This window comes from Microcaecilia unicolor, chromosome 1 (genome assembly GCF_901765095.1).
Source record: "Microcaecilia unicolor chromosome 1, aMicUni1.1, whole genome shotgun sequence".
Lineage (NCBI taxonomy): Eukaryota > Metazoa > Chordata > Amphibia > Gymnophiona > Siphonopidae > Microcaecilia > Microcaecilia unicolor.
Window position 1 is genome coordinate 234052265 of NC_044031.1, and position 27271 is coordinate 234079535.

The 27271-nt window shown below is 42.9% G+C and overlaps 1 protein-coding gene across 2 annotated transcripts in view; it reads right to left on the reverse strand.

Annotated features, from left to right (window-relative positions):
• The window catches only part of NFX1 (nuclear transcription factor, X-box binding 1), a 258504-nt gene that overhangs the window by 23452 nt on the left and 207781 nt on the right, over positions 1-27271 (reverse strand). For both annotated transcript variants that reach the window (XM_030204815.1, XM_030204808.1), the window contains exons 19-20: positions 26373-26414; positions 13533-13631 (exon numbers count right to left, since the gene is read on the reverse strand). In XM_030204815.1, coding sequence (XP_030060675.1) covers positions 13533-13631; positions 26373-26414 — 141 coding nt within the window. The remainder of the gene's footprint in view (positions 1-13532; positions 13632-26372; positions 26415-27271) is intronic.

Here is a 27271-nt window from a genome sequence, read left to right on the forward strand (position 1 = left end):
GCTGGAAAGACATCTTTTACCTTTTAACTCCATGCCCTAGAGAATGACGTGGGGATGGGGATAAAGCCCACGAGGATGGGGACAGAACCTGTGGGGACGGGACAGGGACGTGTTTTAACAACCTTGAATAGTTTTGTGTCATCTGCAAATTTAATCACCTCATTTGTCGTTCCGATTTCCATATCATTTATAAATAAACAGCACCGGTCCCAGTACAGATCCCTGCAGCACTCCACTGTTCACCCTCCACTGAGAGAAATGACCATTTAACTCTACCCTCTGCTTTCTGTCCAATAACCAATTCCTAATCCACACCAGAACCATGACACCATTTTCTCAGGAGTCTCTCATGAGGAACTTTATCAAAAGCTTTCTGAAAATCTAGATACACTACATCAACTGGTTCACCTTTATCCACATGCCTATTCACGCCTTCAAAGAAATGAAGCAAATTGGTGAAGCAAGACTTCCCTTGGCTGAACCCATGATGACTCTTATTCCACTATTTTTCCCAGCACTGGTGTCAGGCTTACCGGTTTCTAATTTCCCGGATCACCCCTGAAACCCCTTTAAAAAATCGGCGTCACATTGACCACCCTCCAATCTTCAGGTACTACGGACAATTTTAATGACAGGTTACATATTAATAACAGATCAGCAATTTCATGTTAATGTGAGATTAAGGTCATCCCCCACAATAAGGGTATCCTCTTGATATTGAAGTATATATGATAACCAATGATCCAGGTACTTCCCCTGGCCTGAATTCTGAGTGTACATGCTGACAAATGAATTATTTTCTCCCATTAATGACCCCAAACACCAACAGAAACCATTCCCCTCATCCTTATGTACTCTCTTAATTTCCACCCTTAGAGTTTTCTCATACAACATACCCACTCCCCCTTTTTACCTTTCTCTTATGTTAGAAGCCCAGACCCGTTTAGGGTAGCAGGAATCCACCACACACTTTTCATGTGCTTGTAACAAGTGAGTTTCCTGCACAAAACATATACTCCCTTGCACCATTCAAAGATCCAAGAACAGCATTTTCCACTTCAATGGGGAGTTAAGTCCCCTCACATCGTATGTCAAGACTCTTCATTTATCTTCCTTCATTACCACTATTAATTCTTTTAACACCAGACCACCAACCTAACAAAATCCCTGCGTTTAAACATACCCAAAAAGCCCCCCTACCAGACCTCCTCCAACCCCAAATGTGAGCAATCCCCCATCCCATTCAGGATGCAACCCCCCTCTGGGTCCTGTCTAAAGCCCAAGCTTCCTCTCCTCCCCTCACAACATTAATATCCCCACCAGTCCACAACATACTACAATACCCACCCACCATCCAGCAATACCCTCATCACACCTCACAGGCATACAATCAACCCAGGCAGTCAACTTATAATTCTATCTGCCAAAATGCACATCAAAATCTTCATTATCAGTACTTATAAGGGAAACTGGGTGATAGGATCCATAGCAAAAACATACCCCCACTCAAATAAGCAAAGTTCAGGTCCCAATAGTTAGGTCTGTCTTCTGTTCACTGCAGTATCTCCAGAGCACGGAGTGCCCCTGCAGTTGCTCTACTCCACTTTCTGCCAGTGAAATCTTGCTAGACAATGTTGTGCCACAACTGATGGTGTTGAAATACCCTTTGCATAAGCAAGCCCCAAGCCTCATTCAGATTGGTCACCTTCTTACACATGCCATTCACAGTTACCATGAGACCAAAAGGAAATGCCCAGTGATATTTCCATTTCACTAGGGCCATAACTCATATAGCAAACCAAAATGCCCTCCTCTTCGTAAAGTAATAAGAGCCAAATTCTGAAAAATTTCAATCCTCTCTCCTTTCCATTGTAAGCCACCTGACACCTGGGCCTTGTACAACACTCTCTCTTTCTCTACAAAGCTTTGAAAGCAAACTACTGTGTCTCGTGGTTTATTCTGAATCTGGGGCCCCGGAGATTTATGAGCTCTTTCAATTCGTGGCTCAGACACATCCACTCCCCACTGCCCAACAACTATCTGTATAGCTCTTGAGTCACCTCCACAGTATTCAGCTCCCTCTGACAACCCATTGATCCACACATTATTGTGGTGGGTGCAATTTTCAACAGCCTAAATTTTACATTGGAGCAACTGGTGTTCCTACCGTAGGGCTTCCAAGCCAGTCTATGAAGTGGCCACCTTATCCTCGCACCCATCCACTCTGACCTCCACCACTTCCACATACAGCCTGCCACATTGGCTATGTCTGATTTAATTTCCTGGACTGCATCCTTGATCTGCACCTTCACTGAGGAAAGTTTCTCCTTTATCACCTTTGTCCAGTGGTACAAATTAGTGCAAGTAAGAACAGCTGATGCCAGTGCCTCTTCCATACTATGTAGCACAAACTCCGGACTGCTTTCTCCATGTGCCAGTTTCCCTGCCTCCTCCACAGTCACTGCCATGCCACATGTTGTTCGAGCCGATGCTCTGTCCATTGATGTACTGCCTGCCTTCACTTCCTCTGGTCTCTGTTTACTGGCCATTCTCTCTCTGCTCCAGTTTCCCAGCACTCTCTGACACCCGAACACCTGGACTGCAGCGAGATTTGCTCAACCAGAGGGTTTTTTATTAAGACCCACAACAGAGCACCTGTCTTAAGCAGTCATCATTCCCGGTGACATTACTTCCGCCCACTCTCCACATTTCTTAAGGTCATGATCCAGATGTTTTTCTAGTACTGTGATGCTTTCCAATGAATGAGTCTTGTTGCCTTACTGGACCTTTCCATAAATGGACCTTCAGACATCAATGTGTCACAGCTGCCAATGTGTAACCATTTCCAGTTTTGCTTTACTGTAGTTTTTGCATGTTTGCTGTGATCTAGTCCACAGTCTATTATCTTGTGCAACAAAGAGTGGTTCTTTATCTGTAACAGGTGTTCTCCGTACATACGTATTGCCATACTGGGAAAGACCAAAGGTCCATCAAGCCCAAGGAACATACGCAAGCTGCTGCTGGGTCCAATTGTCCAGGTCAGAGGCACGCAGCCATGAGAGTCTGCGTATCACTATACCTTGAGCAGCGGATCTGGATGCAACATCAAAAGAGTCGTAAGCACCCCTGGACAGGAATTTATGACACGCCTTCAGCTGCCTGACCACCTCCTGAAAAGGCCTGGCGTGCTCTGGAGGGAGCTTATCCACCAAGCCCGCCAGTTGCTTAACGTTGTTCCGCATGTGAATGCTCGTTTAGCGCTGGTAGGACTGAATTTTGGACACGAGCATAGAGGACTGGTAGGCCTTCCTCCCAAAAGAGTCTAAAGTCCTAGCTTCTCGCCCCGGGGGTGCCAAGGCGAAATCTCTATTACTTCGGGCTCTCTTGAGAGCGGAATCCACAACCGCAGAGTCGTAAGGTAACTGCGCCCTCATCAACTCAGGTTCTCCATGGATCCGATACTGGGACTCCGCTTTCTTAGGGATGGTGGGATTAGATAACGGTTTCATCCAATTCCTCAGCAATGTCTTCTTAAGGACATTAGGCAGAGAGGCAGTAGATGACTCCTTAGGTGGCGAAGGATAGTCAAGGACCTCGAACATCTCAGTCCTGGGCTCATCCTCAGTTACCACAGGGAAGGGAATGCCCACAGACATTTCCCGGACAAAGGAGGAGAAGGAAAGACTCTCCGGCGGAGAAAGCTTCCTCTCAGGTGAAGGAGTAGGATCAGAGGGAAGACCACAAGACTCCTCGGAAGAGAAATATCTGGGATCTTCCCCTTCATCCCAGGAGGCATCCTCCTCGGTATGGGACAAGAGTTCTCGAACTACAGTCCGAAACCGGGCTCGTCTCGACGCCGAGGAACCATGTCCCCTATGGCAATGATTAAGAAGTCGACTCCCATGCCGGTGGCAATGAAGCTCCCTCCAACGACGCCAATGGGGAGTCGACCTGGGTGGCAGCTGAGGCCGATGCCGCAAGCAGTACCGGCGTTGGGGACCTCACCACAGGCACGGAGCCAGCCGCTGCTTCCATCGATGGTACCGAGGGCGCAAGCACCCCCGGCACCGGAACAGACTGATGCAGCAGCCCTTCCAGAAGACCGGAAAGAATGGCTCGAATGCTCTCCTCCAGAGTCGCTGTTGAGGAAGGCTGTGGGGCTGGTACCGGAGTTGAAGTCAGAATCTGTGAAGGTCTGGGAGGCGGTACCGGGCTGTCCAAAGATCGACGCACCGACACCTCTTGTATGGAGGGTGAGCGCCCCTCCCGGCGTCGACGCTTTATGGGTGCCGAATCCTTCGACGCCCCAGAGCTCCCGGTACCGTGTCTCGAGGGAGACCAGTGCCGATGCTTCTTCGCCTTTGCTCGAAGCACGTCACCGGTACTCCTCGGTATCGACGAGGAGGAAGTGGAATTCACACGCCTCCTCGGGGTCAGTTCTGACATTGGTTGGTCCCACTGGGCCTGCACAGGAGGAGCCTTCGAGACAGGTGGAGACCCACTCGATGGCTCACTACTCCCAGCTAAAGGTGAAGTTCGGACAGCCATTACCTGCACACCCGATGTCGATGCCATCCCCGGTGCCGATATCGACGACGTCGACCTCGATACCGCTGTCGACGTCGAGGAATCAGTCAGATCTACGGTTTCGAAGAGCTCTTCTCGACGCCTGTGTCTGCTTTTTCAAGCTCAGACACAACTTGCAAGCGTCTGGGCGATGGTCGGGCCCAAGGCACTGGATGCACCAGGAGTGCGGGTCAGTGCCCGAGATCGACCGCTGGCACCGAGCACACTTCTTGAAGCCGCTGGGAGGCTTCGATGACATCAGCGGAAAAATCGCGGCGGCGAAATCAAATGGCTCGATTGTGCCAACCAAGGGCACAAAAAGGGAGTACTGCGGACGTGCGGCCCAAGAAGGCCGCAACAGAAATGAAAGAAAACTTACCAAGGAAGAAAAAGGTCCCTTTTTAAAAAAAAAACTGGAAATAAAAAGAGAACAAAAGGCGACTTGAACAAAAAGAAAGCGATACAAAACTCGCGAAAGTTTTTCCTGGGACCTGAGGGAGAGAGACCGACACGCAGCCACTCTCGCCCGCGGAAAAGAAAAAACTGAGGCGGGAACGGACGCACATGGCCGGGAAAAGTTTTGAAGATTTTGCTGGAAAATCTCCGTTCCTGGGGCCGCCGTGGACGCCGACTCACATGTGAGAACAAGCAGCCTGCTTGTCCTCGGAGAATAGCCTCGTTTCTTTAATCTATATAAATAATTCTCACCTCCAACATTCTGACCTCCAATGTTCTGAACCTCACTGTGTGGCAGGGAAACACTGAAGCCCTGTAGTCTTCTAGGCTGTCAGAACCACTCACTCATAGACCCGCCCTCAGCCACGCCCCATCCACACATAATTCACAACCCCAACATTCTAAATGTAAATTTGTAGTTGCAAGATCCCATGAGTGTCTGCCCCGTACTCGCGTCACAACGTGATGACGTGGAGGGTGGGGCTATGACACTCAGCCAATCGCCAGTTCCACCGCCCTCCGACGCTACCCCCCCGACGCACTGCGAGAAACACCGCCCTACGCAGGGCCTCCACCCCCCCCCCCCCCCGAGGCACAGCGACAAACACCGAGCTACGCAGGGGGAGGACTGCCGTCCGAACACCTGATCCGCCGGGACCCCGAAGCTGCCGCCCTCCAAAAAAAAAAAATACCCACCTGCACCCTCCCCACGCTGCCGTAGGTAAACCTTGCTAGCGCCCGTTTCATTGCTCAGAGAAATGGGCCTTTGTTACTAGTTTTCTTATAAGATCATGCGCTTATTAAAAACTGATTGATCAGAGCATATCCAACGTATCCTCAACATTTGATAAAATGGTAAGCTGTTCTTAGGGTGGCTTACATGACTAGAGTTATGCAAAAAAAAGTATTTCTATCAGTTGTTTTTTTTCAAAAGTACTTGCTGCAAAGCCACTATCCTCCAATTTAATGTCCACATCCGAAAAATGTTTCTCAGAATTGGAATTTTGTTCTGTGAATTGAACACATGCATCACATCCATTCAACCACTCTACAAATTGTTCTAATTCTTCCTGAGATTGAGACCACAACATGAAATCATCAGTAAGTCTCCACTAGCAGTAAATTGTATTGCTGAAAGGAAAATACTGCATCCATTCTTGTTCAAAAGGTGCCATGTAGAGACTGGCAATGGAGGGAACAAACGTTGCTCCCATTGCAACTCCATTTATCTGAAAATAAAAATCATCACTGAATAGAAGAAAAATTTCCCTTCAAAGCTAATTGTGTTAACTGCATTAAAAAAATCTGTAGGAATAGTGTGCAGTCTAACGTGTGGACTCTAATGTGTCCTTTACTTCCCCTGCCCAAAATGCACCATTTTATGGTATTCATGTGTAGAGAGAGGATACATCTAATGTAATCATCAAGAAAGAGCCCTCACATATATTTACTTCCGCCAATTTACCAAGGAAATGAGTGGCTTCTCTAATGTATGATGCACTGTCCTGGACATGAGGACAGTGACCCAGCATTAGGCGGTCACAAGCACAAATGGGCGGTGGACCAGCAATGCAGGATAGGAGGTAGGGGGGAGGGTGATGGGAAGTATAGAAGAGCTTGCAAGCACAGGCAAGTTAGGAAAGGGATAAGTAAGGGGGAGGCACTAAAGAACAGTGGACCTATAGGGAGGCAGGTAACAAGACAGGAAATCTGGGAGGTGGGAAAAGAGGTGATCTCTGGGAGCAAGAAGGGCGGCACCTGCAAGGTGCACTCACCATTTTAGACTGCTGCTCCCACCCGCCCCATATCAAGGAGGTAGGGTCTTGTCAGAGCATTCCACAGGCGGTGGGTCCTAGCCTGAAAGAGTACACAGCACTATGTTTCAGACCAAAGCAAGGTCAAAGGTCATGCAGTTGCTGACCCATGCTAGCAGAGGCATGAATGATGTCTAAGAACAAGGGCAGTTCCCCTCTTGTACGGAGGGGGGTCAGTGCCAGATTAGCAGATGATCAGTGGTGCCTACCTCAGACTTGGACGGAATGGGGAGGCTGAAGGCTTCAAGAAAGAGAGTCAACGGGTATGAGAGGGAAGATGCTTTCACAGCAATCCCTTCAAAGGGTACGAAAGCTTGGTGAGGCTATGAATCAACCTTAAAATGTTGGACCAATATTTCTGAGCCGTGGGACAAGTCCACCAAATGTGGTACATATCACCCTGAAGACCACATTGACGCCAGCACAAAGCTGACATCGAGGAAAACATTTTATGCAATCGCTGAGGAGTATAATACCAATTATATAAGATCTTGTACCCATTTTCTATTAAAGCACTAGAAATGGAGACCTTAAGCAATAACTTAAAAATCTTCTCCCATTGAGAAAATTCATAGGACACTCCCATAGCCCGCTCCCACTTCATTAGATAGAACATAACCAGTCTTTTATGCGAGAGAAGAGCTCTATACAGTCTGGAAATCCCCCCTTCCTCCCCCACTCACCACTGCCCTCTAAAGTCGTCTCATTTAAACTCAAGTCCCCTCTAGCCTTTCTAAAGATAAAATCTCGCACTCAGTAATACTGGAAGGATTGAGAGATTGGGATCCCATATTCCTCATGTATATCTTGAAATGAGAAATTCCCCCTCCTCCCATATCTGACCCAGTTTGCATAATCCCAATTTTTTCCATAGCCCATACCCACCAGCCTCTCCTCCCAGGGCAAACTGGAGTGCAAAGCGAATAAACATATGCAAAAAATATCTACAGCCCAGGAAAAACGCCGTACATCCCTCCAAATTGACAAGGGTTTTTGTAACAATGGCGGCATATCTTTAACCAGCCCCCTTAACAGTTTATCTGGGAGCCACGGGACTGCTGCCAACAGGAACGGATCCAACCAAGTTTGCTCCAGGGATTTCCACAATTTGCCTGTCTTTTGCGTCCATTCTGCTAAGATGCGAAGATGGGCCGCTTGATAATAGACCCAGAAAGAGGGAACACCCATCCCTCCCGACGCACGCAATTGATGCATCACCTCCCTTCTTACTAGTGGCGGCCTCCACTTCCAGATAAATGAAAAAAACTCGTTGTCTCAAGCCCCGGAAGAATTTTTCAGGTATGAAAATAGGGATTGCCATAAACAAGTAAAACAGCTTGGGTAGCAAGATCATCTTTATCGTTTCAATACGGCCCAGCCATGAAATTGTCAGGCCCTCCCACCGCTCAAGTTCCAGGAACAGCTCCTTGAACTTCCCCGGAAAATTCGCCTCATATAGATCCTCAGATTTTTTTTTTGTCAAATTTACCCTGAGATATCGGACACTTCTGGATGCCCACCTGAAAGGAAACTCAAGCTTTAATCTAGCCACTTGGTCGTCAGATGGACATGTTCAGGGCCTCAGACTTACTCATATTAATTTTAAAGTCCAAGATTTTACCATATTCATCCAATGCCGAGATCAAAGCAGGAAAAGAGGTGCTCGGGTCTGATAGGGTTAACAGAATATCATCCACAAATAACAGGATTCTGGTTTCAATCCCCCCTCGCCGTATACCGTGAATCTCTGGGTGCGTTCGGATATATTCCGCTAAAGGCTCAATCACTAGCGCAAAGAAAAGAGGAGAAAGGGCGCAGCCTTGCCTCGTTCCCCTGAAAAGAGGAAACGAGGATAATCTCCTCCCATTCACATGAACAGAGGCACAGGGGGCCGCATAGACAAGATGAAGCCAATGAAGAAAGGAACCTTCTATTCCAGCTCCCTTCAGAACTGCAAACATAAATGGCCAATGTACCCTATCAAACGCCTTCTCCGCATCAAGTGACAAAATACATAAGGGTGCCTGTGTAGATTCAGCGTGATAGAGAATATGTAGTGCACGTCTGATATTATCGAACGTTTGACGACCATGAACAAACCTCGCCTGATCTTCATGGATCAGTAAGGGGAGGTAATGCTGTAAGCGTGTAGCTAAGATTTGAATAAAAATTTTATAATCTATCCCCAAAAGTAAAATTGGACAGTACAAGCTACACATCTGTGGGTCCTTGCCCGGTTTGAGTATAACTGTAATAGTCGCCAAATGCCATATCCGAGGAATATCCTGGCCCTCGTTAAAGGAGTTAAAAACCCTTAAAAGCAGGGGGCCACCAAAGATCTTGTAAAATTTATTAGTAAAACCATCTGGTCCCGGTGCTTTCGCCAGAGACAGAGCTTTAATTGCCCGGAGAATCTCATTCAATTCAATAGGTCTAGAAAGCTGTTACTGTGCCCCCACGGTAAGCCTAGACAAGCGAATGCGTTCTAGAAAGAGCGATACATCTGTCTCTGAAGGGGCGATATCTGGTGTATAAAGCTTCTCATAAAACTGTTGAAAGAGCCACTGCATATGAAAGTGGTCTAAAGTCAACATCCCCTGTTCATCTTTCAAACTAACAATATGATTGCATGCAGATTGCTGCCTAAGTTTATGGGCCAAGAGTTTGCTAGCTTTATTGCCAAACTCAAAATGAGTCTGGCGGACCCGCTGAAGGTTCTCTGATAGATCTAACTGTAAATCACACAATTCCTGACAAAGTTTGTGAGGCTGATCTATCAGCTGGGCCATCTGCCTACTTAAATGTCTCTCCACCGCAAACAATGTTTTGCGGAGGGAATCCTCCATCTGATCCCGCATTCTTTTAACATGTGCACGCAGCGCAACAAGATGACCCTTAATTACCGCCTTCAGCCCATCCCATAAAATTCCTGGTGATACCTCCCCATTATCATTAAATTGAATATATTCTTTAATGTGCTTTTCAATCTGAAATACGTGAAACATATCTGCTAGCAGAGTATCATCCAATCGCCATTCTGGAGGGGTTTTTGGAGGACCCGTCACACCGAGTTGTAATAACACAGGGCTGTGATCCGACCACGTACGTGTCTCAATCCTAACATCCAGGAGCCTATGAGAATACCTCACCTCCCCCAGCCACAAATCTATTTGTGAAAATGAATTATGTACAGACAAAAAATAAGTGTACTCCCGTCATGTAGGATTGATTTGACGCCGAAGATCTATCACGTGCCAGCGTTAAAGGAACTCATGAAACATTTCACGATCCTGCTGGGCATACTTTATTGCCCTAGTGGAATTATCTAACCTTGGGTCCATCGTTAAATTAAAATCTCCTCCCACCAGCAGGGATCCCACCTTATGCTTTAGCAATACTTGGTCTAATTTATTTATTTGTTGCATTTGTATCCCACATTTTCCCCACCTATTTGCAGGCTCAATGTGGCTTACAGTTTTCCGTCATGGTATTCACCAATCCAGAATGAAAGAATACAATTGGTTAGAAATGTTAAATAGTAGTAGTAGTAGTATTACATAAAGAAACATGGATGACATAATAAAATTAAGCAATCAGGTATAGAGAGAAAACATTCAAAATATCAGATAAGTGGTGGTGCATTACAGTTCCTATTATGGATCATTGTGGTAAGTCTTGTTAAAGAGATGAGTCATCAGTAATTTATGAAAGTTGAATAGGTCGTAAACTGTTTTCAGGTCAAATGGCAGTGTATTCCACAACTGCATACTCATGTAGGAAAAGCTGGACGCATGTATTAATCTGTATTTTAGTCCTTTAGTCCAAATTGCTTAAAAATGGCCCCCTGCTCAGTATTAGGGCAGTAAACATTTAGAATCGTATATCTCAAGACTCCCAGAGCCAATACTATAAGTATATATCGCCCCCCATTACCTCGAATTACTTTCTCAACCTGCCATGGTCAGGAATCAGCAAACATCACCCCCATCCCCTTAGTCCTGGAGCCACCATGATTGGAAGCAAAATATTGTATCGGATATTTATAATGTTTACATAGAGGCATATTTTCAAAGCACTTAGCCTTCCAAAGTTCCATAGAAACCTATGGAACTTTGGAAGGCTAAGTGCTTTGAAAATATGCCTCAATGTGTTTCATGCACTGGTTTCAAATGTGTCTCCTGAATCAGGGCGATATCAACCTTTAAACGAACCAACTCTCGAAATAAGAGCTGGCGTTTCATAGGAACATTTAGCCCCCTGACATTCAGGAGCACCATCTTTATATCACTCAGTAAAGGTTAATTGTGTAAAGAAGCGACCCCACAAGTGGCCATCCCCTCAAACCCCCCCATCCACCAAACCCTCTCAATTCCTCTCACACTACCCACCTCCCTCCCCTCAACCTCGCTTAAGTTCAAGACCCCTTCCCATATAAAGAAGGGACATCCAGCAAAGGAAGTGAGCCTCTCTGCCCCACCCCCCACAACATATCATTTGGAATATAACAGTTTAAATATACCCATTATCAAACACAACATCAAAACACGTGAACCAAAGTGGTATCGTAAACTCTCACCACACCAAACATCTTCCACCCCCAAGAACCTTTCATATCTTATGGCATTAATAGGTCCCATTACGGTATATCATGCCTTATGTTCCACTCCTGAAGGAAATCCTCTCATCAGGTCAGCTGACTCGCAGACTTCTGGCGTTCCAACCTCGTTACCCTTTGACACCCGCTGCCATTTCGGATGCATCGACATGGAGATAATCTGGGTTTGCTGGACGGCGCGGCCGATTTATCCACATCTCCCTCTGGCAGAATCTCGTACGCCTCAGCCACCGACTTGATTTGATGTATATGACCATCCTTGTAAAATGCTACAGCAAATGGGTGCCGCCATCTATATTTGATACCCAACTCACGCAATCTCACAGTGACCAATTTCAGGTCTGCTCTCCTCTTTAAAGTAACTGCAGCAAGGTCTTGAAATACTGCAATCTGGTAGGAATCCCATTTGAAGTTATCAAGTTTCCTACTTGTTTGTAGCACCCTTTCTCTGAGTTTGAAATCTTGGAAACAGGCTATTATGTCCTTAGGCAGATTGTGTCTTGCCATACCCAACGCTCTATGGGATCTCTCCAAGACAACCTCACGCGGGTTTACAAGCGACCCTGCCTCCGTTAACAAGGCACTCACCAGATTCTGTACCACTTCCTCACAATTAATGTATGCTGGTGATTCAGGCAGGCCTCTAAAAAGCAAATTGTGTCTCCGGTTCTCTAAGTCCTCCAATTTATCTATAAGCTGTTGAAATCCAGTACGCATCTCCTCCATCCGTTGATCTAGGGCAGTGATCCCTGTCTCATGCTCCTCCATTCGGGTTTCCAATTCCTCCAAATGATTGCCCAGATCCCAAATTTCGCCGCGTAAATCTGCCCCCAAGGCTGCTAAGTCCGTGCGGACCGCTTTAAGGTCTGCCCACATCTCCAACAGCCACTCTCTTAACTCTGGAAACAAGGGACTCTGGGGCTTCCTGATCCGATATAAACAGATCCTGGGAAACGGCCTCTGCAACACAGCACACCGGGTCCGGAGTCGCCAGTGCCGAGCCTGCCACGTGTTTCACCACTGAACAGCCTGAAAAGGCAAATTGAGACTCATGAGTGTACTCATGTTTCTTCTACGTCTACTGATCTTATGGGTACTCGATCCACCGATTCACGCTGTAAAAGAAATATCTCAATGGGGTACTGCAAAACAATTCTGCGCAGGGTAACAGGAGCTCTCGCTTCAAGTGATCATGTTGCTCAGTGACGTCACCTCCTCCCCCAGTATGTATCTTTTTTGATCTCTTAGATCTTGATACTTCTCATATATTTATTTATTGGGCTTTATTAACCGCCTTTATGAAGAGATTCACCCAAAGCGGTATACAGTAGGTACAGTTTAACATCAAACTTAAGGCATAGTATTCCTCTTTATGCCAATAAGAGAGTAATGGGAGATGAATTTACGTTGTTCTGGGGAAAGGCTCTGTTCACTCAGTTTGGCAACATACCCCAATATCAACACTGTATAATACCATTGCGCTGAAGTCCAAAGTATCCAGGTGAAGGACTCCAGGCTCCCTGTCCAATACCTCCCTAGCACAACACATTCAACCACCATGGTTGTTGAATTTAATTATCAAATACTGGGGACTGGAGGTGGGTGAAGGCTGAAGGTCCACCTAAGGCATTTAATACCCTTACATCAGCCCACGGTACTGTGTAAGTCACATTAAGCCTGCAAATAGGTGGGAAAATGTGGGATACAAATGCAACAAATAAATAAGTAAAATATAGATCTGTATCTGCATTCAGCTTTGAAGCTAGGTATTCTGGTTAGATTTTCCTATTTACCACTCATTCTGTAACTTTAAAAATATCACTTGCCCTTTCTCCTACTACAAGCTCTTTGAGACACTAATACTGAATATGTGAATTAGCTTTTACTAAGCTGTATTCAAAGAATGCTGCTATACATACATAATTTAATTTTGCAAACTGCTTTGATGTGCTAAGAAAAAGGCAGTCTATTGAGTCAAACTGAACTAATCTAGGCATTTATAAAACTTGAATGTACTAATAAGGGTGTATAAACAGTTCTAAAATTTGATTCATAATAAAAAAAATATATAGTTTACATACCTTGCATCATCTTTTAAACTGTCACTGTATTTTGATCCTGAGGAGCGGATATTAAAAGGATCTGTACTTTCATCAATATTCAACGCCTCAGCCAAACGTCTGAAATTCAGAAAGTATGTTAAATTTTTGATAGTAGACAGAATCTTTTCAAAAATACTAGGACTAAGGGGCAAGCAATAAAGCTACTAACTAGTAAATTTATGTTGCAAGTTTTTATTGACCACAGCATAGAGAAATACATCCAACAATATAAAAGCGCAAAAGTATAAACAGCAAAACAAAGTAAAGACATCATAAAAACAAAGTTTCCGTCATCAGTCAGTCAACAATTTTAACCCCTCCATCCTCAACTCAATATCCACAATTTTCCCCCTCAGTAAAATGGTAAATCATCACGTATTAAACTAATAGCACAAAAACAAAACAAAAAGAGTAAATTCTGAAGTGCCTTGGTTCTTATAGCAACTCAGAACCACTTGGTAAGAAAACTACAATTTGGAGAAAGGAGAGAAGAAAAAGAAAAGGAAAAAAAAAAGAAGGGTGGGTCAAGCTATGGAGCATACCACACAAGGACCCCTCTCTCCTCCAAGAGGCATTAAAAAGTCCAGTCAAATCGGGAAAACTAGAAAAATATCAAAACTCATTAAGGATTAAACTCCGGATTCTGTGAGGCAAAGACTGCAGATAGACATCCCAAGTCTTCAAAAAAATCTGTTTCTGTTTAAAGGAATATTTAGCATGCTTCTGTTCAAGAAGCACCAAAGAAAGAAAAAGATTCATCCATGTCTAAAAAGATGGAGCTTAGCACTAAGCCACACCAATAAAATGACCCGTTTACCCAATATCCCTGCCTTCCGGAGCAAATGGGCCTGGAAACAATCTGGAATATGAAAATCCTCATATTTATCTAGAAGTAAACCCTATAGCGATGCAAGAGAGCGACCAAACAACATCCCAGATATTATAACAGGACCGTACAAAAATGCTAGTTTTTAACAGAGCTCCAGAAAGCATGATAAAAAGGATTAACCCCTTGATGACATTTCGGACAGGTGGGAGTAGCCAGACCCCCCCCCCCCCCCCCCTTCAACAGACGTTCTTGTGTAAAATAAACCTGATGCAACACCCAAAATTGACAATCCCACAATTCCACACTAATAGAAACCGTAGCTATACGGCAAATCAACATCTCAAAATCTAAGGAAGCAAGAGATATACCTAAATCCAGATACCAATGATCCTGGAGTGCTGCCTGACCGGGAACTGAAGAGAGCTCCCATATGGCTGGATGGAGAGAGGAAACAGACAAGCCACCATCCTTGAAAAGCACAAAGAAACCCAAGAAGCGAGAATGAAGAGAAAAAGCCAATCCAGTAGAATCTAAAGTAGAAACATAGTGATGTAGTTGTTAATAAGCGAATATGTCCCACTGCTCTACTGTCTCTCCAGCAAGCAAATCCTCCCAATGCACCACCTGATCCCCAGGCTTCAAAACATGTTGTAAATAGAATACCCCTTTGGCTGCCCACCGGCGGAAGCTAGAATTATAACACCCATGAGGAAATTGTAGATTACCTAAGAGAGGAAAATGGTCAGAGACCAAAGGATTACCCCCCAAGAGTAAAACAAGAGGCCTTCCATGCCTCTCGTAAAGACTGTAACAGAACATTCCTATGTAGGTATGGGGGCAAAGCGTAGAAATGGCTATGCAACAAAGAATAAAGTTAGTAAGGGTGATAGTAAGCCTGTTCATAATATCTAGGTGTATAAGCAGATTCCTCCAGGATCCAGTCCCCCAAATGACAAAGCAAACAGGCCAAATTATAGAATCACAAATCAGGGAGTCCAATACCCCCGTAATGCTAAGAACCCTGCAATTAAATAAATGGGGTCTTCAGCTTCTTTACACACCAAAAATATTTCTAGACAAGCTTCTGCAATAAAAGTAAATCCCATTTCAACAATTTTAGAGGTAACAACTATAGCATGTAAAGCCACTTGGGAAATAAAACATGTTGAAGAGATGGATCAGACCATAAATGGTAAGGGGTAAGGACATCCAGCAAGCCAAACAGTCCTTTGTGGAGGCTAAAAGGAAGCATTAACCTCACGAAGTAGAGAGGTCTTAGAGGGCAACAGATACCCAAGCAGCAAAAGGACTGAAGCTCCCACCCGAAAGGAAAAGGACCTTCCCAACTGGTCCTAATCATAAGCCACAGTTGGCATCGCTAAAGACGGGTATAAGTTCAATCTGAAACCAGAGAAATCACCATATTCAGCAAAACTATCCATAAGAGCAGGTAAGGAAAGACGGGGCTCCACTAAATGAACCAAGAGGTTTTCAGCAAAGCAGAGAGTTTAAATTCCTGGGTACCCATCCAGACTCCCTGGATTATCCAGAATTTCCTGAAGGATATCCAATTTCGGATACCCTAAAAATTCTTGGAGTCACCACTGATCGACACCTAACTCTTGAGAGTCAAGCGAAAAACACAACCAAGAAAATGTTCCACTCAATGTGGAAATTAAAAAGAGTAAGACCTTTCTTCCCAAGGACCGTCTTCCGCAACTTAGTACAATCAATGGTACTTAGTCACCTAGACTACTGCAACGCACTATATGCTGGCTGCAAAGAACAAATGATCAAGAAACTTCAGACAGCTCAGAACATTGCAGCTAGACTCATATTCGGGAAAACAAAATATGAAAGTGCGAAACCCCTAAGAGAAAAGCAACATTGGCTCCCACTTAAAGAACGCATCACATTCAAAATATGTACCCTAGTTCACAAAATCATTCACGGAGATGCCCCAGCCTACATATCAGACCTGATAGACTTACCACCCAGGAATGCTAGAAAATTATCCCGCACATTCCTCAATCTTCACTTCCCCAACTGTAAAGGTCTAAAATACAAACTAACGCATGCGTCAACCTTTTCCTACTTGAGCACACATCTGGAACGCTTTGCCGCGCAGCCTGAAAACGATCTATGAATTAACTTCCGCAAACTACTGAGGACCCATCTCTTCAACAAGGCATACCACAAAGATCAACAAATGTGAACTTCTAAACGCATATCCAGAATTGTCTTATAATATTTGCTTGCTACACCATTATCATGTTTCATCATTATCATGTTACCCAATATCCTTATGTAATACTAAATGTATATTCTCTTATATATTTCTACCACTCATGATGTATTGTAAGCCACATTGAGCCTGCAAAGAGGTGGGAAAATGTGGGATACAAAATGCAATACAGAAAAGAAAATAAATAAATAAATAAAAAAAGAGAACAAGAAGGGGGAAAGCAGACAACTCTGATGGGTTCCCTGCTGAATAGGAAGAGACTCTGAAAGCACATCATTTACCCAAAAAACTGTGATTGGGGACACATAAAGAGCCCATATTGAATCCAAACAGAACCCCTCCAGACCATATTTACGCATAGTTGAAAATAAAAAATCCCAGTTCACGTGATCAAATGTTCTCCATATCAAAGATGATCAACAGAGAAGGCATCTCTAACTGCTTCACCTGCTCCATGGAAGCAAGGTTCATCCGAATGTTCTTCATAATCTTGTGACCCCGTACAAAACCCACCTGTGAGTTGACCAGTTTAGATAGTACAGCTTGCGCTAGACAGCAAAAATTTTAGCAAGAAATTTGGCTTCAACGTTCAAAAGAGAGATAGGCCTGTAGGAAGAAGTCAGAGTTGGATCCTTTCCAAGTTTCAACAACACAACTACCTGGGCAAGGCGTAAAGATTTGGGTAGTTCATCATTTAACACAAATTGCATAAATAAAGATTGCTAACTTATCAGGCTGATGTGAAACAGATTGTGTTTATGTTCGTTTAGTCTCTGTTTTAGTGTCCTAGTGGTTTTACCCACATATATTTTCTTGCAGGGACACATCAAAATGTATACTACGAACGTACTTCTGCAGTTAGTGTTGTGAGTGTTGTTTGCAATCACTCACAACACTAACTGCACTAACACTAACTGCAGAAGAACGGTCGTAGTATACATTTTATGTTTAAATCTTTTTATTCAAAACAATATCTTCAATTACAGGTACAATTTGCAATTCTAATTAGAAGACGTAACATGTCCTCAATTCAACGCTTTCCAACATATAAATTCACGAAAACAGATTCCAAACATTTCCCCCCCCCTTCCCCCCGTCCCCCCCCCCCCTTTCCTAACATTAGGGGCAAGGAATCAGAAAGGCTTGGCTCATTTCAACAGGATTGTCTAGAGGCAATGCTTATTAAGGAGACTGCTCCTCGCCGCTGGCTGTAGCGTGTCCCAAAAGCGACTCCACACATTTTGATGTGACCATGCAAGAAAATATATGTGGGTAAAACCACTAGGACACTTAAACAGAGACTAACCGAACATAAACACAATCTTTCACCAAAAAATGGAAGCCCCAATAGTGATCCATCATAAGAAACATCATCACACGTTCACAAACTATCGATGTATAGTGATTGACCAGATAAGACCCACTATCAGAGGTGGCGATAGAAATCGCAAGTTACTCCAATTGGAGCAAAGGTGGATATATAAATTGCAATTGCTCATCCCCCGAGGTCTAAACAAGAGGATTGAGTGGAAAGTGTTCCTATAAGATAGAGGTAGCACAGGGCATCTTTCATCTAATCAGGGATGATTCCTTTAAGATTCCACAGACCCATAGGATGGGGAAAGCATTTGATTGGCTGACACATAAGGGCATCCTTTTAAAAATGGACAGACGCCATTTTGCAGTGCGTTGTCATCAGGGTAGGAGAACGAAGGCACTCGTACAAAGGTAAAGTTATTACCATAAGCGTTAAGAAGATTTCCATGAAAACTTAAATTTTACTCAGACTCTGTTTTGGATTTAGGTCTTTCTGAAATCAAAAAGCCACAGGTGTAGCTCCCGACGAAGCATAAAAGTGAAACGGAAGCGCTCTGTCGAGCTCACCGCACTAGCAGCGACAGATTCAGATAAATGCCTTTTCATGCCGTATGACAACAGTATGAGAAATTTGTAATGAGAAAAATATTTAAAAAATAAATATATAAAAGAATAGGAGATCCATAGGAGGTTTTTTAGACCTATGAGGAGGTTCGCCCAGCCACTGTGGTATAATACAAACTCCACAGGCTGAGCTTCTGTGGTCTTTTCCTCCTTCACTACACTAAACCAGTTTGTGTAGTACACAGAGTAAAAATACACTAGCTGGCTAACTAGTATTAAGTATAAATAAAGATTGCAAAGTAGGTATAATCGTGGGGTTCAAAATCTTATAAAATTCCAAACGGAATCCATCGGGGCCTGGAGCCTTATACTAATCACCCTGCTTAGTAGTCAGTTCAATTTCATCCACTGTAATCTGAGCACTCAGTTTAGCTTTAAAACTGGCAGAAAGCATTGGCAGAATCTAGGTATCTAAATAAGCGCCACTCTCCAAAACATCTCTCGTCTGTAGAGCTGTTGATAGTATATGCAAAAAACAAAACTGCAGCAATCTTACGATCTATGCGCACCAACTGTTCTTCTTTATCAACCTGAGAAATGAGGTGCAGTCTCCTGGTCCGCCGCTGAACCAGGTTAACCGAGAGATTCTCATGTTTATTCTCATATAAATAAAGCTAATAGTTATAATACTGCAGGGACTTAACAGAGCGAGCATGAAGAAGCTCATTAAGAGCAGCCTGAAGAACCAACAGAGAACTCTTCTGCTAGGGGGTAGGACGATGACCATATTGAATAGATGTTACAGTGATCCGACGCTCAAGACGCAATATCTCCTTATCACAAAATAACTGAAGAGGAAACCTCCATTGATGGGGGCTGATCCCTAGGGAGCCCAAGTTCTAAAGAACACCAGATCAAGGCATGATCAGAGACACTATAAGAGCTTATTCCAGCATCTTGAACCAAAGAAAAAAAGTGTTTGAGATATTAACCAATAATCAAGCCTGGCTTAGGAACCATGGGCCCTAGACAAATGGGTATAATCCCTTTCCCCATGACGTAGTGTATGCCAAATGTCTAATGTCTAGAAAATGTCTATAAAAATTCAAATGCATTCTATCCAATCCAATGGATCTATCCAAAACAGGGTCATGGACCATATTAAAATCACCACCCATAACAACTGGAATTTCTGGTTAGTGCAATAGAACGTTGACCAATGAAGTAAGAAAGGTATGATCATAAACGTTACAAAGAAGCATTTGCTGCCTGTTCAAAGTGACACAGGTAATAATAAAACTCCCAGAGTCCCTCTCCAAGTCCCATGGATCAGAACATCAAGAGTCTTATGAAAAAGAATAAGAACTTCCACCTTGCGGTGGATAGCCGGAGATTCTACCAAATTGCCAACCCACCAGGTTTTAAATTTCTCCTGCTCCAAAGTGGACAAATGGGTTTCCTGTAAAAATACCAAAACTGCACTATGGCGATTTGTTTGCAAAATGTTTTGCCTCTTAATAGGAGGGGTAACCCCATTAACATTCCAAGAAATAAATTAACTGGCATCGATACTAATCTGAAAAAGAGTAAAGGAAATAGGCCATGATCTAAATAAAAAGAGAGAGGACTGTCCCAGTCACCAATCCTCTCCCTCGAGCTCAGGAAACAGTGCAAAATCCAACAGAGGGGCTCGTTGCACAGTGCCCAACACAGGACCACCCAATACAGTCAAATAATAATAATTAAAAAAGTAATCAAAACCAAAAATAAAACAACCACAAGGAAAATCCTTTCCCCCCCCCCCCCCCCCGTACAGAGTCTCTACAAATGAAGACACTGAGCAAAACACCCCCACACCCATATTCAATTGGAAACATCCTAAACAGGACTAATATCACCATGAGACCCCCCCCCCCCCCAATATAGAAAAAAAACAGAACAGAACCAGCACGATTGCAAATTAGAACGAATAAACATAAGTCTGATTATAAACATTAAGCTCAACCCTTAAATAAGAAAAATGAATATCGTTAAGTAACAGTTAAATGCAAACTAAAAACCCTAGGAAACATTCACATAATAAGAGTATTACAAACAATATAAGAGTAAGAAAGATACATTCCTCAGAATGCCCTCAAAGCAGCGTGGAGGAGCAATATATTGAGATTGTATAAGCAAACCCAAGCACTACTAAAGCGCTATACAAAAAAAATGATTTGTCGTGTTCACTCTCAGCCACGCTCCATAAACACCAACAAAATGAAGGAAAAAATGTGAAAAAAAGAGGGGAACACAAAAGGAAGAAAGAAAATCACAGAAGCGTCCACACATCTAGACTCCATACTAGTCAGTGCAATAGAATAGCAATAATTACAAATATATACAAGGCATTAAAAACAGCGTCCATAAACTGAAGGTTTGCCCAAACCAAAGAATATGACCAACCGCAGCAAGATGATGGGCAAACAGGTATCGTGAAACTGGTAAGCAGGCAGTCATCCATCCACAAAAGCAAGGACATTGTAAAAGCCCAGAAAGGTCCAATAAAGTAGCATGCAATACACATGAAGGCCTAGGGAGCATTCAAATAGCATTATGAAGCAAAAGGCCAAAGTTCGTCTCATTCACACTCATATGCCATGCAGTCCTACCAAAAATAAATACGTAAACACATAAAAACCCACTCAGAAGAGTTAAAAAAGAATTTTTAAAAGGCCAAAACACAAAGAGGAATCCAGGTAATATTCCACTGGTGGGGCGATACAGAGTCTACAGGAAAGCACCACCAGTATCCAGAGGGCAGGAAAACTTTGGATATCAGGATTAGAAGGCTGTCATTGTACTGAGAACTGCATAGTGAATAGTCCACAACGGAAAAGAAAAAGTCTCAAACGTGACCCGCAAGACAATTATCTAGAGGAAGTCTCCGGATCCGGCAGCTGTTGAAGGACAGCCTGGGTGGCATCGATGGTATCAAACAACTGTGGTTGGCCCTCAGTAAAAATCTTCAGTCTAGCACAGTAAAGTAATGCAAATTGTATATGGCACTTATGTAGAGCAGCACAAACTGTAGCATATGCCCAACGTAGGTTAGAGATATGAGCAGAAAATCTTGAAACCAAAAACACTGTTTTATTTTCGTAAGTCAGGGGGCTACGGGAACGAATGGCTAGAAGAATGTCCACCTGTGAGCATAATTAAGAAGTCTAAATATTACCACTCTAGGACAGTCTGCAGAAGATCTGCGGATGCCCAAGCGATGGGTTCGCTCAATAAGAAGTGGGCCCACTGTCGACTGCAATTGCAGCGTCTCAGCCAGCCATGACTCCAAAAAAATGTGAGCTCCACATCAGCAACTTTCTCTGGTAAGCCAAACAGATGCAAATTGCTCCGACGGGAGTAATTTTCCATATCGTCTATTTTTTCTTCCAGCACTTGCAGCTTAGATTGTAGAACTGCATTGATGGTAGTCAGCTGCTGCACATGGTCTTCCATGTCTGAGATACGCCAGCACTGAGCTGCAAAGTCCCACCATAAAGCTTCCAACCAGATGTCCATAATATCCAGCTTATCCAACACTGTTGCAGCCACTTATCTAGGAAGGCACTGATAGCCTGTTGGACTTCCAACACAATTTCAGCCACCTAAGCGGAGCTCACTGCTGAAGGTCCATTGCTCTCCTTGGTTGCCATCTTGGAAGAAGTTGCATGCAGCAGATCTTTTTCTCGCTTTTGAGATATGGCAGCCATGTACAACAAAAGAAAAATAAACTAACCTACCAAGTGCAGCACAATACAACAGAAGTAGAAGGCACAGGCTTCTAGTGCCGGTAAAGGGTAGATTGAAGGGAGTTTAGGGATTGGGGCCTAGGAGTTCATCTCACCTACACCTGCTTGCAACGTATAATTAAACTCTGGAATTCATTGCCAGAGAATGGGGTAAATGCAGTTAGCTCAGCAGGATTTAAAAAATAAATAAATAAATAAAAAGGTCTGGATGCTTTCCTGAAAGAAAAGTCCATAAACCTAAATTATTAAGATGGACTTGGGAAAATCCACTGCTTATTTCTGGGATAAGCAGCATAAAATCTATTTTATAGTTCTGGGATATTGCCAGGTACTTGTGGCCCAGATTGGCCACTATTGGAAACAGGATACTGGGCTTGATGAACCTTTGGTTTGTCCTAGTATGGCAACGCTTATGTTCTCATTACAAGAAAATCAGATCAAGCAGGGATGCATTTCAAGCTGTATTAATATCTCTCAGGCTAATCAGAACACACCCCCAGCCAGTCTGCTTTTCAGACTTTTCACAATGAACATGCATGAGAGTAATATAATCTAGCTCAGATCAAATTTATCAGAATCTGTGACATCATATTTGAAATTCCTGCATCTATTTCAACGTCTCTAGCAAACTATTTATGGGTAGATTAACGTCAAAGTTATTACATTAAAATTGCATTATTATTTTTATGATTCAAGAACTGTCCAAAGACATTACAAAATGCTGACTAAAAATCAAGCACCATGATGACATCTGCCCATATATTGCAAGTAATGATCAGAATAGCTTTAACTTCTGATCATAATGGAGGATAATCCTATAAGAGGGCACCTAATTTCCTTTATACACTACTATAATAGGTGAAATAAGTGCCTATAATTTAGGTGCAAGCTATAGAGCTGGTTTAAGTGCTTGTGCTTAAATGCCAGAGATATGCATATGAATTAAGTTACATGCTTCACTTATGAATATGTCCATCTGTCAAATATGCACTATGTAATATATGTGGATATTTACAGAATAGCCTTTAGGTGTTATGACTGGGGATGTGAGCCCTTGTGCCCCGACTGAGCACGGCAAAGATGGAGTGAAACCGCACTCGGTCAGGCAGCCAGACAACCTCTAGCTTCACCTGCACTTAGCCACTATTCCCCAGGAGTTGAGCCCCTGGGTTCAAGCGGCCGGCAGGACTTCGGACCCGGCGGGGTTGCAGGACCACCGACCAGACAAGTAGCCAACAGACACAGACCAAGAACCAGGAAAACAGTAGCGCTGAGAATAGTCCAAACACAGTCCAGGGTCAAAAGGCAGGCAGCAACACAACGCGTGGTCAGGAAACAAGCCAAGGTCGAAACACAGGAAACTCAGGAATCAGGTAAGGAACACGGATGCAGACCACAACCTCTGCGCAGCAGAAGCCGAAGCACTGAAGGGCTGGAGGCAGTGCCTTAAGTAGAGGAGGAATTAGGCTAAAGCATGTGCAGCTGAACCAAGATGGCTGCCCCCATCAGCAGAGCTCTAAGGACCAAATATGGGCTTCCTTCCTGTCCTTGTTAGTCCAAGATGGCTTCCTGGGATATGATCTATCCAAGATGGCTGTACCATTGCTCTAAGTCGGATGACGGCTGCCAGACTTAGGAAACCGAAACAGACCTTCCCAAGACCGATCCTCGTCCTAGCCTGGAGGAGCATTGTACAGGTGAGGGATGTAACATTAGGTCGAAAACTTACATTTATGTGCAATTATGAGCACTTACATTTATTGCGCAATTACTTACATCAGCTCTATAACAGGTGTAAATGCCTGTGCCTAGATGTTAGCCAGAATATATGTGAATTACAGATTATTACAAATTATGTGCGAATTTGTGTGCTCCAACAATGCAAATGTCCACTGGCAAAGTACGCACCATCAAAATATGGTGCATACTTTTCTTCTACTCAGTATTCTAGAAAGGTCACTTAATGCATATAAATGACTACAATATTGCCAATTATATGCATTCCTGCCACTTTAGAATTAACTGCGAAGTGTGGAACATTCACACATACAGGAAAGACACTGCTATAAAATTTATAAATTGCTGCCAATGGTACTGGAAGAAAAGGAATACTGTGCTTGCAAGAATGCAATTTCTAAATAAAAGACTAAGAAAATTAATGAGCCATAAAACAATTTTTTTTAAATAGTTGCCAATATTTGAACTCAGGTGGATACGATACCAGCTCAAAGGCCGATTGATAATGCGTTACCCAATAGAGATCACATTTCAGCAGATTGTTGGGGGACTTTCCATCAAAACACAGCAAGGATATTCTTCCTTTAATTAAGAAATGTACGACATTGCACTGTATTTTAGATGTCTGCTCAACTTATTTCTCCATTGTTATTTAACATTTATATGACTTTTATCCAAGGCTTTCTATCCACTGGGGCTGTTTTACTTTCATATGCAGACAATATGTTTGTATTAATATTGATTGAAGAAGATTTAGCCCCTCCTCTGTCTTGTGTCTCATTGTGCATAAATAGAATTGAAGAGCAAAGTAGTAAGCATGGGTTTAAATTAAACAAAGATAAGACAAAACTTCTCTGGTTTAGTCTGAGAGAGATCGTCATTCCTACAGAATTGGTTATTCGGACGGTTTGATTCTAAAGGCAGAGAAAGTAACTAAGATTCCTCTTTATCGTTGACTCTTCAGATTAATGCTGTGGTTAAGTCTGTATTTTTTTTTTAACTTGCAACAATTAAGGAATATCCAGGCCTTGTTAATTGAGAAACATTTTACTATCCTAGTTCAATCTATTATTCTGTTATCTGTAGATTATTGCAATGGGCATTTATTTTTTACTATCAGTTCAATCGATTCACAGATGACAGGTTTTACAAAACACAGCAGCTAAGATAGTGTTCAAGAAAAAAAGATTTGATAATGCTACTCCAAGTTCGGTTAGTTTACAGTGACTCCCGATTGATGCCCGAATTTCTTTTAAAATGGCTTGTTAGATATATAAAATGTTTGATGGTCACTGTCCAGAGTAACTGGTATAATTAATTGCTTTTACTGTATCTTCTAAGCACTCTAGAGCTGCTGATCATCATCATCTGCTTTTTTCCATCATTTTCTGATGTAAAACATAAAAGGTCACTACAATTATCCTTCTCTTATCAGGCTGTTCAGCTATGGTGTTCTTTGCCAGTTACACTAAGAACTATGCCTACTTATTTCTCCTTTCGCAAAAACAAAGACTTTTCTTTTTCAAAAATCTCATTTGTAGATTGATATAACTTTTTGGGTGTATTTGGAATCCACTTTGAACTTAATTGCTGGGAGTTAGTGGAATAAAAGTATTACATCATATCATTTAACTGGTTTTAAATATTGTGGTGAGACCTTTTTCGGTTAAAAGGAAGCTCTGGAATGGGGTGGGGGAGCACAGGATAGACTCAGGAGGAAGAAAGGGGATAGACTCAGGAGTGTGGAATGGCCTCCCATTGAAGACGGTTGAGATAAGGACAGTATATGAATTTAAGAAAGCAAGGGACAGGTTTGAGAACCAATGGCCTAGACAATGTCACAGGTCAATGCCAAATTTCAACAATGCAGATACTACACCACCTTCTCACTCAGATGTACACAATGGCCTCTTATTTCTTCACTCTCCAACCACCTGCACCCTGTGGCTGCTGTCTTATAGAGGGGTGAGGCTAGATGATGTCACAGGTTCATGACCAATTCCAACAATATACTTCCTCCTCATCCTGATGTACAGCAGGGTTCTCCTCTCACTCTCTGCCCCCCATTTTTTTTTAAATAAAATAAACAAATGTAACAGTCACCTTAAACAAAAAAAGGTGGAACACACTGTAAGACAGCAATACTTACCACAATAGCTTTGACTCACATCCATTTGCAAGAGCAGAAGAAATGACACAGAGGAGCTAAGGAGACCGCTGTCTGCAGGAAGGGCTTAGTTTGCTGAGAACTCAAACATTTTCTAAGCTTATTCTTGAGAGGAAATTATTTGCCTACAGAAATATTAGACATGATTTAAAGTAATTTAAATGCCACTCACCTGTTCCTTTCCAGGGCCATACACTCCTCATCACACTGCAGCCTTGATTAAAAAGCAAAACAAAACAAGAATCAGAACACCAAATTCAAGTATTAAAAAACAACTATATTATTTGTGGTAAGGTCATATTAGGTTGCATTCTCTCTTTTGGGCACCATATTTAGCCTCTTGCATCAGAGTTATAATGGCAGTTATATATTGATTGGAGGTACAATATACTACTAGTACAGTACTATGTTATATGAATGCAAAGATATTTCATCCAAGGTTTATACATAGATTACAGATAAATAAAGTTAGCAAACAAGTTGTAGGTGTAGGTGACATCTTTTTAGTCTTTTTGTAACACAGCTAGAAAAGCTATGTCACAAAAATATAACTGGTACACCCTTCCAAGATCAAACCTACCAGGGCATAATGACAGAAGCAACCTGCTGCTCAATTACAGATGGTATTCTTTGACAGAGGAATAAAAATGAAGGTGGGTGGACTTTCAAGAGCTTTAATCTGAAGTCCAGATTATGAAATAATTGTGGGCAAAATATTGAAAGGACATGACCTTTCTGAAACTTAAGGATGAGTGCAAATTATCCACATATTATGATGAAATTTAATGCAAGATTTAAGAAGTTACTAAGGCCTAGCAGTCACCAGCTTTTCAGGCTGTTCCCCCTCCAAAAAAACAAGTTACTTACCTGTAGCAGTTGTTTTCTGTGGAGAGTAGAATACAAACCCTCACAGCATGGTTGACATCACTGATGTAAAGGACACCTGCTTCAACAGATCTATAAGCGTTTGTGAAGCCTCACCATGCATGTGCATTATGTCCCTGCTGCAGCTATCATCACGACCACCTCTGTTTATTAATACAGCTTAGATAAGAATAAAACTACTTGGGG